The sequence below is a fragment of the Pelophylax lessonae genome (assembly GCF_965119305.1).
Source record: "Pelophylax lessonae genome assembly, chromosome: 4".
Lineage (NCBI taxonomy): Eukaryota > Metazoa > Chordata > Amphibia > Anura > Ranidae > Pelophylax > Pelophylax lessonae.
Genome location: NC_138771.1, coordinates 650,089,684 through 650,105,253, shown reverse-complemented (window position 1 = coordinate 650,105,253; position 15,570 = coordinate 650,089,684). Strand labels below are relative to the sequence as shown.

Below are 15,570 nucleotides of genomic sequence, written 5' to 3'. Positions count from 1 at the left end.
AATACCACCGAAAGAAAGCTCTATTTGTGGGGGGAAAATGACATAAATTTGGTGTAGGTACAGTGTTGCATGACCGCGCAATTGTCATTCAAAATGCAACAGCGCTAAAAGGGGAAAATTGGCCTGGGCGGGAAGGGAGGGAAGTGCCCTGTATTGAAGTGGTTAAAGGCACATGACAGCCCACCTGGAGTTTTCCAAAAGGCACCTGAAGGACTCTCAGAATATGAGAAACAAAATTCTCTGGTCTGATAAAACAAAGATTGAACTCTTTGGCCTGAATGGCAAGTGTCATGTCTGGAGGAATCCAGGCAACAATCATCACCTGGCCAATACCATCCCTACAGTGAAGCATGGTGGTGGCAGCATCATGCTGTGGGGATGTTTCTCAATGGTAGGAACTGGGAGACTAGTCAGGATCGAGGGAAAGATGAATGCAGCAATGTACAGAGACATCCTTGATGAAAACCTGATCCAGAGAGCTCTGGACCTCAGACTGGGGTGAAGGTTCATCTTCCAACAGAACAACGACCCTAAGCACACAGCCAAGATAACAAAGGAGTGGCAACTCTGTGAATGTCCTTGAGTGGCCCAGCCAGAGGCTTGCACATTGATCATGTGTATGTATGCTTATCCTCTAGAGCAGTGGTCCTCAACCTTGGCCTACAGGGCCCACTAACAGGCCAGATTTTCAAGATAACTGAAATACATCCCAGGTGATATAATTTGCTGCTCAGTGATTGCAGTACTCTAGTCTGCATCTCCCCAAGGTAATACCTAAAATCTGGCCTGTTAGTGGGCCCTGTAGGCCAGGGTTGAGGACCACTGCTCTAGAGTTGTGTTTGCTGTTATGTATATCTATAAATATTTTAAAAAATCTAATTAAAGTGGACTGTATAAAGGTCCTTGTGCAATGATGTCCCTATATGAACCCCCTATTCCCTGAGGAAGTGGACATTGATTCAAGAAATGCGTAGCCTACAACCCTCTCTACCTCTTCTGTTGGATATTTGAACCTCTACCTATCTATCCATCTATTTATAATTTTAAATACAGTATCTTACAGAAGTGAGTACACCCCTCACATTTTTGTAAATATCTTATTCTATCTTTTCATGTGACAACACTGAAGAAATGACACTTTGCTACAATGTAAAGTAGTGAGTGTACAGCTTGTATAACAGTGTAAATTTGCTGTCCCCTCAAAATAACTCAACACACAGCCATTAATGTCTAAACTGCTGGCAACAAAAGTGAGTACACCCCTAAGTGAAAATGTCCAACTTGGGTCCAAAGTGTCAATATTTTGTGTGGCCACCATTATTTTCCAGTACTGCCTTAACCCTCTTGGGCATGGAATTCACCAGAGCTTCACAGGTTGCCACTGGAGTCCTCTTCCACTCCTCCATGATGACATTACGTAGATGGTGGATGTTAGAGACCTTGTGCTCCTCCACCTTCTGTTTGATGATATCCCACAGATTTTTGATAAGGTTTAGGTCTGGAGACATGCTTGGCCAGTCCATCACCTTTACTGTCAGATTCCTTAGCAAGGCAGTGGTCATCTTGCAGGAGTGTTTAGGGTCGTTAGCTACCCTGTGGCCCAGTCTCCGAAGAGAGGGGATCATGCTCTGCTTCAGTATGTCACAGTACATGTTGGCATTCATGGTCCCTTCAATGAACTGTAGCTTATTAGTGCCGGCAGCACTCATGCAGCCCCAGACCATGATACTCCCACCACCATGCTTGACTGTAGGCAAGACACACTTGTCTTTGTACTCCTCACCTGGGGACCGCCACACACACTTGACACCATCTGAACCAAATAAGTTTATCTTGGTCTCATCAGACCACAGGAGATGGTTCCAGTAATCCATGTCCTTAGTCTGCTTGTCTTCAGCAAACTGTTTGCGGGCTTTCTTGTGCATCATCTTTAGAAGAGGCTTCCTTCTGGGATGACAGCCATGCAGATCAATTTCATGCAGTGTGCGGCGTATGGTCTGAGCACTGACAGGCTGACCCCCTACGCCTTCAATCTCTGCAGCAATGCTGGCAGCAATCATACTTCTATTTCCCAAAGACAACCTCTGGATATGATGCTGAGCCGTGCATTCAACTTCTTTGGTCAACTATGGTGAGGCCTGTTCTGAGTGGAACCTGACCTGGTAAACCATTGTATGGTTATGGCCACCATGCTGCAGCTCAGTGTCAGGGTCTTGGCAATCTTCTTATAGTCTAGGCCCTCTTTATGTAGAGCAACAATTCTTTTTTCAGATCTTCAGGGAGTTCTTTGCCATGAGGTGGACATTTTGACTTAGAGGTTTACTTACTTTTATTGCCAGCGGTTTAGACATTAATGGCTGTGTGTTGAGTTATTTTGAGGGGACAGGAAATTTACACTGTTATACAAGCTGTACACTCACTACTTTACATTGTAGCAAAGTGTCATTTCTTCAGTGTTGTCACATGAAAAGATAGAATAAAATAATTACAAAAATGTGAGAGGACCTCCATAGACGTCCTCCCAGAACCCTACCCCTTTGGCATGCATTGGGCACGCTCTGTGACTGCAGTGTCCTTAGGACACAGCTGATCACAGATCTGGGTAAAGGGCCAATTGAAGTGGTCCTTTACCATGTGATCACCCTTGTTTAATCACAGCTGATCACATGTAAACAGACTGGCCAGTTATCAGCCATCCTTTCCTCCCACACTGTGTCTGTGTGAGGAAAGGATTGCTGATAACCAGCAAGCCTGTCAGAACACTGCTTACACTGATTATCATTGCAGCCCCATCAGTGCCAATCAGTGTCGTCTCATCACTGCAGCCACATCAGTGAAGCCTATCAGTGCATATTAGTGCAGCCTATCAGTGCCCATTGGTGCAGCCTATCAGTGCCCATCAGTGCAGCCACACCAGTTTTATTGGTGCAGCCTCATCAGTGCAGCCTAATAATGCCCATCATGCAGCCTATCAGTGCCCCACAGTGCAGCCTATCAGTGCCCCACATTGCAGCCTCATCAGTGCAGCTTATTAGTGCCCATTAGCGCAGCCTGTCAGTGCCCATCAATGCAGCCACATCAGTTTTATCGGTGTAGCCTCATCAGTGCAGCCACATCAGTGCATAACAGTGCATTTCAATGCAGTCTATTAAGGCACATTAAAGCATATCAGTGCACCTTTATCTGTACATATCATTGTAGCCTCTCAGTGCACATCCATGTATATCAGTACAGCCTATCAGTGCCCATTGGTGCAGCCTATCTGTGCAGCCACATCAGTGGAAAATAACAGTGCACATCCGTGCATATCAGTGCAGCCACATCAGTGCAGCCTAACAGTGCACATCCATGCATATCAGTGCAGCCCATCAGGGCGAATTAATGTATATCAGTGCAGCCTCGTCAGTGCATATCAGTGCACATCCATGCATGTCAGTGCAGCCTATCAGTGCCCATTGGTGCAGCCTATCAGTGCAGCCACAGCAGTGGAAAATAACAGTGCACATCCATGCATATCAGTGTAGCCACATCAGTGCAGCGTAACAGTGCACATCCGTGCATATCAGTGCAGCCCATCAGGGCGAATTAATGCATATCAGTGCAGCCTCGTCAGTGCATATCAGTGCATATCTCTATTAGTGCACATCCATGCATATCAGTGCCCATTGGTGCAGTCTATCAGTGCACATCAGTGCAGCCACATCAGTGCACATCCGTATATATCGGTGTAGCCACATCAGTGCAGCCTAACAGTGCACATCTGTGTATATCAGTGCAGCCCATCAGGGCACATTAATGCATATCAGTGCAGCCTCGTCAGTGCATATCAGTGCAGCCTATTAGTGCACATCCATGCATATCAGTGCAGCCTATCAGTGCCCATTGGTGCAGCCTATCAGTACACATCAGTGCAGCCACATCAGTGCACATCCCTGTATATCGGTGTAGCCACATCAGTGCAGCCTAACAGTGCACATCCGTGTATATCAGTGCAGCCCATCAGGGCACATTAATGCATGTCAGTGCAGCCTCATGAGTGCATATCAGTGCACATCCGTGAATATCAGTGCAGCCCACCAGGGCTCATTAATGCATATCAGTGCACATCAGTGCAGCCTATTAGTGCACATCCATGCATATCAGTGCAGCCTATCAGTGCCCATTGGTGCAGCCTATCAGTGCACATCAGTGCAGCCTAACAGTGCACATCTGTGTATATCAGTGCAGCCCATCAGGGCACATTAATGCATATCAGTGCAGCCTCATTAGTACATATCAGTGCAGATCCGTTCAGCCTATCAGTGCAGCCTCATCAGTGACCATTGGTTAATTTTCTGACTTTTTTCATTTGTTCAGCAAAACAAATAGAAAAAAAACCCCAGTGGTGATTAAATACCACCAAATGAAAGCTCTATCTGTCTCAAATATCAAATGATAGAAATGTCATTTGGGTACAGTGTTGCATGACTGAGTAATTGTCAATCAAAGTGCGACAGCACTGAAAATTGTCCTGGGCAGGAAGGGGGGTGGGGTGGAGAAGGATGTCTGCAGATTGGCCTCTATACTGTACTAATAAATAGAGAGAGGCTGAGCATGCGCAGAGCGGGGTGACACAGCCTGGTACTGGACGTTACACAGTATATAGGCCTTTATTTATATAGCTATACCAGTATACTGATCATTATATCCCATCTATGGGCCTGGCATCGTCCTATATACACCTACACTCTGCTTATACAAGGGACTCTACCCCTTGACGCCTTTTACCACCACGCATGCGCCAACCTTTTTTTTTTTTTTTTTTACGTCCGACGTACCCTTCCACGCCTGCGTCATCCACGCGCCACATCCGCCGGCATTTTTTTTTTCTTCCGCGCACGCGCACTTGCCTCTCGGCCGCGCCCTGCCCGACAGCACGCATTGCTCGGCTCGAGCCGTAGACACGCCCCCCTCCTCAACCCCCCCTCTGAAACCGCCTTTTCCTGTTCGCCGGTGTGTTGCAGACGGCGAACCCCGCCCACCCTTCCGTTCGCTCCCCTGTCGGAGGAGGCTCCGCCCCCGCACGCCCCTCCCCCGTGTCAGGGCGCGCTTTATAAAGGGCGGGGCCGGCGGGAGAGGATTCTGCGCGCGCACCCCTCCAAAGAGCACGAGGCGTCTCTCTCTCCCTTCTCCTCTCACACCCGCCCGAAGAACACCCGCAGCCGCCCCGCCAGCCATGTCTTGGATAGACTACGTCAACACCATGGTGGACGGCACCGTGTGCACGGACTGCGCCATCTACGCCCTGGCTCCTCCGCACGGCGTGTGGGCCGCCTACCCCGGAGGGGGCTTCGGTAGTATCTCGGTACGTGGGCGCCTCAGGGCGGGGCACCTCCCTTCTGTCACCGGGGGGTGTATAGACTGTATGTATAGGGTTACAAATGTGGCCCCCGCATGTACAAGGACCCCAGTGTATCTATGGGCTGTGCATGCCCCCCCCCAAAAAAAAGATTGGACCCTTCCTTTATATAGGCCCGCTATGGGAGGAATGGGGTGGTCCACTGTGTGCGGGGGAGGTAAAGACTTGGGACCCTTCCTGTAAGGGGCCACCATTATGTGGGGTGTGTATGTATAGGGTTACTTGTGTGGCCCCCGCATGTACAAGGACCCCAGTGCATTTATGGGCTGTGCATGCCCCCCCCCCAAAAAAAAAGATTGGACCCTTCCTTTATATAGGCCCACTATGGTAGGAATGGGGGCCAATGTGTGCGGGGGGTATAGATTGGGGGCCCTTCCTGTAAGGGGCCACCATTATATGGGGTGTGTATGTATAGGGGCCCCTGTGTGTGGTTACATTGGTGGCCCCTCATGTATGGGTTGGGGGCCAACTCCTATATGACACTATATTATATGGGGTGTGTATGTATAGGGGCCCCTCAATTTTAGGGGTGTATGGATTGGGGCCTTTCCTGTTAGGGGCCACCATTATATGGGGTATGTATAGGGGCCCCTCATGTATGGATTGGGGGCCACTTCCTGTATGAGGACACCATTATATGGGGTGTATGTATAGGGGCCCCTCCATCTTAGGGGTGTATGGATTGGGGCCCTTTCTGTATGAGGACACCATTATATGGGGTCTATGTATAGGGGCCCCTCCATCTTAGGGGTGTATGGATTGGGGCCCTTCCTGTATGAGGACACCTTTATATGGGGTGTATGTATAGGGGCCCCTCCATCTTGGGGGTGTATGGATTGGGGCCCTTCCTGTTAGGGGCCACCATTATATGAGGTGTATGTATAGGGGCCCCTCATGTATGGATTGGGGGCCACTTCCTGTATGAGGACACCATTATTTGGGGTGTAGTGTATGTATAGGGGCCCCTCATTTTTAGGGGAGTATGGATTGGGGCCCTTTCTGTATGAGGACACCATTATTTGGGGTGTATGTATAGGGGCCCATCATGTAGTTTTATGGATTGGGGCCCTTCCTGTATGAGGCCTCCATTATATGAGGTGTGTATGTATAGGGGCCCCTGTGTGGTTACGTTGGTGGCCCCTTAGGTGTATGGGTTGGGGCCCTTCCTGTATGGGGTGTGTATGTAGAGGGGGGGGCCCCCATGTGTGGTTACATTTATTTGTAGCCCATCATGTATAGGGGTGTATGGATTGGGGGCCCCTCATGTACATGGACCCCAGTGCATCTATGGGTTGTGCATGGGGGGGGGGCCCTGTGGTCCCCCCAAAAAAAGATTGGAACCTGTGTATGGAGGGGTGTTCACCTGTATAGGGGTGGGTGGATTGGGGGGCCTTTCCTGTATGGGGCCCCCATTATATGGGGTGTATGTATAGGGGCCCCTGTGTGTGGTTACATTTATTTGTAGCCCCTCATGTATGGATTGATGGCCCTTCCTGTATGGGGCCCCCATTATATGGGGTGTATGTATAGGGGCCCCTGTGTGGTTACGTTTATTTGTCTTCAAACTATGGCCCTCCAGCTGTTCAGGAACTACAATTCCCATCATGCCTAGTCCTGACTGTGAATGGCAGAGTTTTGCAATGCCTCATGGGATGTGTAGTTCTGCAACAGCTGGAGAGCCGTAGTTTGAGGATCCCTGCTGTAGAGGGTTTCTTCTGTAGTGTATGTAATGGGGGGGTCCAAATGTGTCATTCTGCCCCACATGTCCTCTATACTGTCCTGCCACACCCATATACAGGACTGACCTGTCACCTCTCTACATATCACCCCCTCCCCCTCCCTACATCCCATCTGTGTATAAGGAGCGGACTCCCACCCCCCCCCCCATCAATACTACATTCCTCACCCTCCATAGTCCTATATAGTGTATGAGATTACACCGTCCGCTCACTGCCCCTTCACACATTCCTGTGGCTCTAAATGTCTTCTGGCCCCTTGATAGGGGGGGGGGGTAAGGAGTGCCCCCCTGTTCTCCCCCTGCCTGGGGCTTGTAGGGACTCCGCCCCCCTCTAGGCTCACATATCACCTATATTTCCTGTGTAGTTCATGTGGACGGCGGCCTGGCCTGCCACACCCCTATGGGGCTCTCTGTATGGCTCACAGGCAGTGTACACATTCCTATAGTGTCCGGTCATAGCAATTCTCCTCTATACTCTGCATCTCCTATATCATCTCTTCACTAATCACCTCTAGACACCAAATGTCCCATATAGGGTGCTGGGCAGTCACCTCATCCCTACATTGTAGGGCCCCTATACAATATACTATTCCCCCTGCTCTACATTCTCCCCTGTACATTATATAGCCCTTGCCCTACATTGGATGGTCCCCAACATGCTATTGTCTATATAATATACTCTTCATCTTACCTACATTGTGGTACACTATACTACCCACTACTTCCCTCTAGCCCTACATTGTGTGATCCCCTATACACTATACCCCCCCTTCAGCCCTACATTGTGTGATCCCCTATATGCTATACTCCTCTGATCTACATTGTGTGATCCACTATACACTATACTTCCTCTGATCTACATTGTGTGATCCCCTGTACACTATACTAGCCCCCCCTTCAGCCCTACATTGTCCGGTCCCCTGTGCACTATACTTCTCTAGCCCTACATTGTGGTCCCCTATACGCTATACTCTCCCATCCTACACTGGTCCCCTATACGCTATACTTCCTCCTTTAGGCCTACATTGTGGTCCCCTATATGCTATACTTCCCTCTATTGTGTGGTCCCCCATGCACTATACACCCCCCCATGCTCTATACTTCTCCTCTAACCCTGCATTGCGTGGTCCCTATACACCCCTCTAGCACTAATTGTGTGGTCCCCTATATGCTATACTTCCCTCTATTGTGGTCCCCTATACACTATACTCCCCCCCCCCCCCCCCCCATGCCCTATACTTCTCCTCTAACCCTGCATTGCGTGGTCCCTATACACCCCTCTAGCCCTAATTGTGTGGTCCCCTATACGCTATACTTCCTCTGATCTACATTGTGTGGACCCCTATATGCTATACCCCCCTCCCCGCCCTACACTTGTCCCCTATATGCTATACTTCCTCCTCTGGGCCTACATTGTGGTCCCCTATGCTATACTTCCCTCTATTGTGTGGTCCCCATACACTATACCCCCCCCATGCCCTATACTTCTCCTCTAGCCCTGCATTGCGTGGTCCCTATACACCCCTCTAGCACTAATTGTGTGGTCCCCTATATGCTATACTTCCCTCTGCCCTACATTGTGGTCCCCGATATGCCCCTCTAACCTACATTTGTGTGGTCCCTTTTACACTATACTCCAAGCCCCCCAGCTTTACATTGTGTAGTCCTCTATACACTATACCCCCACTAGCCCTGCATTGTGTGGCCCCCTATGCATTATACTCCCCCCCCCCCCCCCCCCCCACATTGTATGGTCTCCTTTGGCTTCTGCCCAGTTTATTACATGTTACCTCTTATACATTGCATATTCCATAGTACAGTTCCCTATAGTCTCATATCTCTCACTATTTCCTATGCAGGTTCTGTTGTGTCCCCTATGCTATATATCTATAATGTATATAGTTTAGGATTCTGCCCTATAGATGACACATGGGTATGTTCATGTTGTATGGCACCTCATATTTACAGGAACTTGTCTTCTATTGTAAATGTCTATAGGTGTCCCTGTAGTTCTGTCCACTAGGATTACATGTCTTTTCTATTCTATAATGCACCAGGTCCATAAAGTTCTTTAGTTTGCCTATATAGCATTGCCCATGCATTCCCTATTCTCAGATTGATAAGTAAAGCCTTCCAATGGCATGCCGGTAGGTGGTTTGCAGAATCTCCAAGCCGGTCCTAGAATCTTTCAGGTCGGTGTCTCCCTCTATCCAGTCTAAATGATTGGGTGGGCCGACCATTGGAGGAGCTGCAGGTATGGGGCGTGTTTGGTTCCCATACGTGGGTAATGTGTACTCTGCTGCCACTGCAGGGGCATGCATAGGAGTCCTTAAGTAATAGTGGTTGGCGCCCCCTACTTGGGAGTTTTGGTAAAGATATCAATGGCCTGTAGGCACGAAGGTATCAATGGCCCGTAGGCACACCAAATAAAAGATGAGCTCAACATCTGAAACCTGAGCAGTGTTTAAGGTACTGGGGACAGCGGGGTGTAAAATCAGCTTTATTGTAAGCTTTTACCCCTTTAGGCCTCGTACACTGGGCATGGAGCTGTGGCATGCAGGTGCACAGGCCAGCTCTGATGCCGGCCCCTAAAGTTGCTGCAGTTGGAGGGTGCCCGGTGCAGTATGTGCCCAGGAATGAATGTTTAACATAGACTGCATGTATTGCAGGCAGTTGTCCCTGGGCACATCTGGCTTGGTGTGCCATCCAGCTGCTGGCATTGGGACTGAACAGACCACCAGTACCTTATACCAGCACCCAGATTCATGATTGGGGGGCTAAACTCTCAGCATGCATGAGGCCTTTAATGGTCCTATGTGACCCCCCCCTATACACTTGGTTCACCTGTATGGATTGCACCAGGTTCAATAGGTTTCCTGTAAAGGGGCCCTGCCTAAGGCTGGTCATACATTATACAATTTTCTGTAAAATTTTCTTGAATTTTACCTTCAACTATGTAGTACAAAGGCCTAACTAATTGGATTCAAGTGGAAGTGTTTAGCTTTGGACCTCATATTGTGTGTTTTGTGGAAAACATGTATGGCCAGCCTTACTGATTGTCCACTGCAGTCTTCGAGCAAATCCCCCCCCCCCCCCCCACCCCAAATTGTATTATGTCCCTCCTTATACACCAAGTCCCTGTATTCTACCCAGTGCCATTGGCTTATATCCTGGCCTTTTTCCTATAGTGCCTCATCCATCTTGTTGCATCCCATACTGCATATTGATTCATGACCCCCGCCCCCCCCATAAACTGCCTATATCGCATACTTATGGGGTTTGTTCCATAGCACCACCACTGGATAGTCCTGTGCCCATGTTTGGTGTCCTGTCAGTGTATAGCACATTGGTTCTCCATTGCTCCTGTATCTGGCCTCCCATACTGCCATGTCTATGTGCCAGTTGAATGGTGAGTGCATTTGAACTCTTCCCTTAGTTTTGGCCTCATAGTGCATAGTTTATTGCTGTAACAATATCTAATACAGGGATCCTCAAACTATGGCCCTCCAGGTGCTGTACTACACATCCCATGAGGCATTGTAAAACTCTAACATTCAGACATGATTAGGCATGATGGGAATTGTAGTTCCCCAACTAGAGGGCCATAGTTTGAAGACCCCCTGATCTAATAGATACCTGTCATATATTGGATTGAGTCCTGATTCCTACTGTATTAACAATGTATTGCATTTGTGCTGTCTACCCTCAAGTTGTAAAGCGCTGAATAAACTGTCGGCGCTATATAAATACTATATAATATATTTCAGTAGCCTGTACAGCTGATTACCCAAAATAGGGAAACTATCCTTTCATGCTTGCAAAATATACAGGTTCATCTCCTGTATAAAATGTTTCTAATTGGTGTATAGGATACAGTAAGTCAGAGCCCACGTCTTTTCGTGGCTGGAGGGACGCTCAGCATCCTCAGGCTCTTTCCTCCCCAGCCTGACTGTCCCTTACCCACCCCTGTTCATTCATTGGATTTGTTTTCCATCATATGTGGGCAATACACATGCAAATGTAGCCTCTTCCTAGGAATACCCATCCAGCAAGGCTCTGATATTTGCAAAACTCCTCCTGTGGGCCGGCCCCCTGCTTTCTACTGCACTCTGCCAGTCTCTCCCCATCTGCCTGCAATGCATTGAGAAGTACAGAGACCCTTGTAAAAAGTTAAACCAAGCTATGGGGGTCTTGCTTTCATGTACAATGTTTAAGAGCCGGTTCACACTACCACGACTTGGTTGCCTGACAAGTGGCGCTCCATGCTGTGCCATGGAACCGTTCTAGTCGGAGTGACTTGCATTGACTTCTATTATGAGAAGTCGTTTGCCAGCTGAGATGTCGTGCTGCACGGGTGACTTTGAGTCGCCTTGATGTGAACCAGCTCTTAAGGCGCTTTTCCACTGCATGGAACTGAACGGTTCGGCTCGCTTTTCCACTGCATGGTACGGTGTTGGAACGGTTCGGTACGGCGGTGCTTTTCCACTACATGGAACCGAATGGTACAACTCGCTTAAACAGTACCACCTCTCTTGTGGTTCCAAGAGGGCTGTACCTATACCATATCCCACAATCCTTTGCATGCAGCCTTGACTGTTTGTCATTACTGGTCACTGATTGGTCAGAGAATTGTTGTTATCCCACCCACTTATTACTTTAGTGGAAAATCAAACCGTACCAAACCATGCAGTAGAAAACCGAGCCAAGTGGAGCCGAGCCGATACTTGCAGTAGAAAAGTGCCATTATTGTGCATATACAGCTTACATTGATCATTGCATTCTCCAATCCAGAGATTGTAACTCAGTTAACCAACTTCCTCTGTTACATGCTGTCTTTAATGTCCCGTGTCTTATAACCTAAAGTACATGCTTCTTGGTGGCTTGGTTTACGCTTCCACTTGTGAGACCTCAGGTTGCTTGACACGTAAAATTCAATGTTTGTCAACGATGCCTGTCTTAGCATTAAAGTCACTGCAACTTTAGAAAAGGTTCCTCTACTACTTGGCTTCTATTAATGTAGTACTCGCCTGCCAACAATTTTCAGGTTGTGGCAGTGTGGCCTGACACTAAGCCCCCATTCACACCAGTGCAACTTGTCATGCAATTGACAATCAAACCCCATTGCTGGCAGTGGCACTGTTCATGTTGCAGCTATATTGAAAAGTTCTTGCTCTACTTTTTAGACCCCGTTCACACTGGGGCGATCCGACTTGCCGGGGCGACCTCACAGGTCACGGTGCGCAGCTTGCACCGCGACCTCGGAGCGGCCGGCACGGACTTCACAACATTGAAGTCAATGCAGGTCGCCCCAAAGAAGCTCCGGACCCTTTTTCTAAGTCGGAGAGACTTGTGTCGCTCCTATTAGAACGGTCCGCAGCTTCTCTATGGCAGGCGACCAGGTCGCCTGACAGGTCGCCCCAGTGTGAACGGGGTCTTGCTTTTATTTATTCATTTTCTTTTGCATAGACTTCTCTTAAACAGTTGCAAAAAAAATCTGTCCGTGTGGCTTTTGAAGTAGTGCAAAATTCAAAGCTCCACCGGGCTGTCATCTATCTCTTTGTATGTTACTGCATTTTGAGTCTCAACAGATTCTTGGCCCTACAGAGGTGGAATAGGTTCTCCTCTGCATTGTGTAACCTGCAGCTTTGGGTTGTGCAGCCAGCAAATCTTCCTGAAACTTTAGTTCCTTCTACAGTTAGCAGGAGATTGCCCAACCCTACCCTAGTTCCTGTGTACTTTGTATTGCCTCTACTTTATAATGATCATATTTCTGTGGTTAGCATAGACCCAGGCACGTACGTTGCTCTATACTGTTCATTTGCTGCATGTTCTGTATAACCCCCCCCCCACATGTGATCTTGCAGCATGGTGAGGTGGCAGTTTCCTACTCTGTGCATTGTCTCAGTTTGCCCTGCATGTACAAAGCCTCAGTCTAGGCTTGAGTCATAATTTAGTCACATGGCTGACCAGGACATTTTAGTAATAACTTGCGGACCCCTCTCACTGGCTGCTGAGCTACTATCTTCTGGAAACTTCCTGAGCAGAAAGATTAATCTGCATGTCGCATTCTTGTGAAGTTTTTTGTTAAACCACTTCCTCTTGCAGTGTGCTGTGTATTCTGAGCCCTGCGTTCTCTAGAGCCTTGACTTCACTGGGTACTGAGAAGTGCAGTGGAGTTTAATGGCGTGCACTTTGGTAGGAATAAAAAGTTCCTGAACAATAAACTTCAGTGACACAGCCCTGCGGCTGTACTCAGGGCGGGGCAGGGAGGACGGAGATGACTGCTGCACATGGCTTATGGTGCAATCTTTCCATACAGTAATTAGAGCTTTTGTGTCCATCCTTTCCTTAGTCTAGGATTCTCTTCTGTACATTCTAGAATTTCAAGCTTTTATTTACTCTTCGGTGTGGGTGAAATGAGGCTCAGAACAGCTGGATAAGCTTTACCTACTAACAGCTTAGTGTTGTAAATTGGTTCAGAATGTGACACTGGGAAGCCAGGTCACCACTGTATAAATGACTCCTTTTCTGACTTAAAGGTTGTAAACCTCAGGAAAAAATTAAAAAGAAAAGGCAAAGGCATAATGAGCTAGTATGCATCACATACAAGCTCATTATGAAATACTTACCTTAGAACAGGGGTGTCCAAACTACGGCCCTCCAGCTGTTCAGGAACTACAATTCCCATGAGGCATTGTAAATCTGACATTCACAGACATAACTAGGCATGATGGGAATTGTAGTTCTTGAACTGGAGGGTCATAGTTTGGACATAGCTGCCTTAGAACGAAGCCCCCGCAATACTGCCCGCTTGCCTGTAATGCAGCATACATTTTCGGCCATCCTGGTTGATGTCCTCCGGCCATCTGATAGCCTGGAAGTGCAATAACGTCACTCCCACGCATGCGCACGGCAGCCGCCGTTCATGGCACAGGGCTCTGAAGGAGCGGCACAGGTGGCCGTTCAGAGCGCATGCGCCGTGACGTCATCAGCTGCATGCAATGTAAATCTCCTAGGTCAGCTGCATGCAATGTAAATCTCCTAGGTCAGCTGCATGCAATGTAAATCTCCTAGGTCAGCTGCATGCAATGTAAATCTCCTAGGTCAGCTGCATGCAATGTAAATCTCCTAAACGGTGCAAGTTTAGGAGATATTTACAGTACCTATAGGCTTACCAGTTTTTAAGGGGGGGGTTACAACCTCTTTAAAACTTTGCTGGCAGTACAAGTCTCTTTGGTATTTCCCATTGGCTAGTGACATGTTCTGTTTTGCATGGCAAAGTTGCATGTATGAAAGTGACTAGGTGTCCCTGGAGCTACACCAAGTTAAGACCTCTGTATCCTAGCGAGTTGCAGTTTCAGCCTGGACCCTTCCAGGCCATGCCCCTAACGCATGTCACTTCACCCACCAGAGCCTAATCGGGGGGGGGGGGGGGGGGAGGCATGAGTGGCTCACACATCCTTGTTTCACAAAGATGCATTGTGGAGTAACTTGCAATAAGGGGAATGTGTGAAAATGGAGTAGATATGCATGGCAACCACTTGACTTCCAGCCTTATTTTCTGAGTGACTGAATACTAAGCACAGCTTCTCCAGTTTTAGTATTCTTCTCCGTGCCTGTTAAATTTACCTTTGCCATCCACCTATCACATGGGGCAAGCCCTTGACACTCATGTGCCCTCGTATGCATAAACAGCTACAGCTACATCTCCTATCAAATTTTAAATGCATTCTGGCTGTCTGCAATTTTTACTTGCCTGAATCATGAATTTCTGGAGGTGACCATTGCTTGTGTGGGCATCTGAAGCTGGTGCCCATATATTTTGTGCAGCTGGCTACCCAGCATCTCCTATTCTCATGCATGCACTGTATTGTGCAGTGCGCAAAAGCAGACTGCCCCGCTGACTCCTGGGATTGAAACCAATATCCCAGGAGTCAACAGGACATTTTGATGTAGCTTGCCACAGCAGAGTAGACAGGAAGGGATGGCAATATCCAGTAAATACCAAGGTGTTGGCAATTGAATCTAACCTGTGGAAATGTGGCCCTTGCACCTTTGTGATGCTAATGTCCATGGTGCCGCTGCCTTTGTATGCCAAGGTCATGCACAATGATCATGTGACCACTGGTTTAAGGATACCGCCTCCTATCTAGAACCCCTTATAGTGCCAGCAGGATGCAGTGGTAAGAGGTTGTGTTTAATGACGCATGGACTGCAACCCGCAGCAGGAACCCAGTTGTAGAACAGAAATGTAGTGTAAACAAGTCATTGACCCTGAGAGTAAATATCCCAGCAGAGTATGTAAGACTGTAGACAGTATGCACTAAGCTACACAATAGCTTCCCTTGCAATCCCTCAAACTAAAGTTTGTTCATGTGTTGTACAAACAGGTTCTGATGTGGTCAGGTTTCCCAGGGCATGCATGACTTCATAC

The 15,570-nt window shown here is 48.1% G+C and overlaps 1 protein-coding gene across 1 annotated transcript in view; it reads left to right on the top strand.

Moving 5' to 3' along the window:
* The first annotated feature begins 5,119 nt into the window (after nucleotides 1-5,119).
* Nucleotides 5,120-15,570, top strand: part of PFN1 (profilin 1) — a 32,782-nt gene continuing 22,331 nt past the window's right edge. The window contains exon 1 of the mRNA XM_082253336.1: nucleotides 5,120-5,344. Within this exon, the coding sequence (XP_082109462.1) occupies nucleotides 5,216-5,344 (129 nt within the window). The 5' untranslated portion in view covers nucleotides 5,120-5,215. The remainder of the gene's footprint in view (nucleotides 5,345-15,570) is intronic.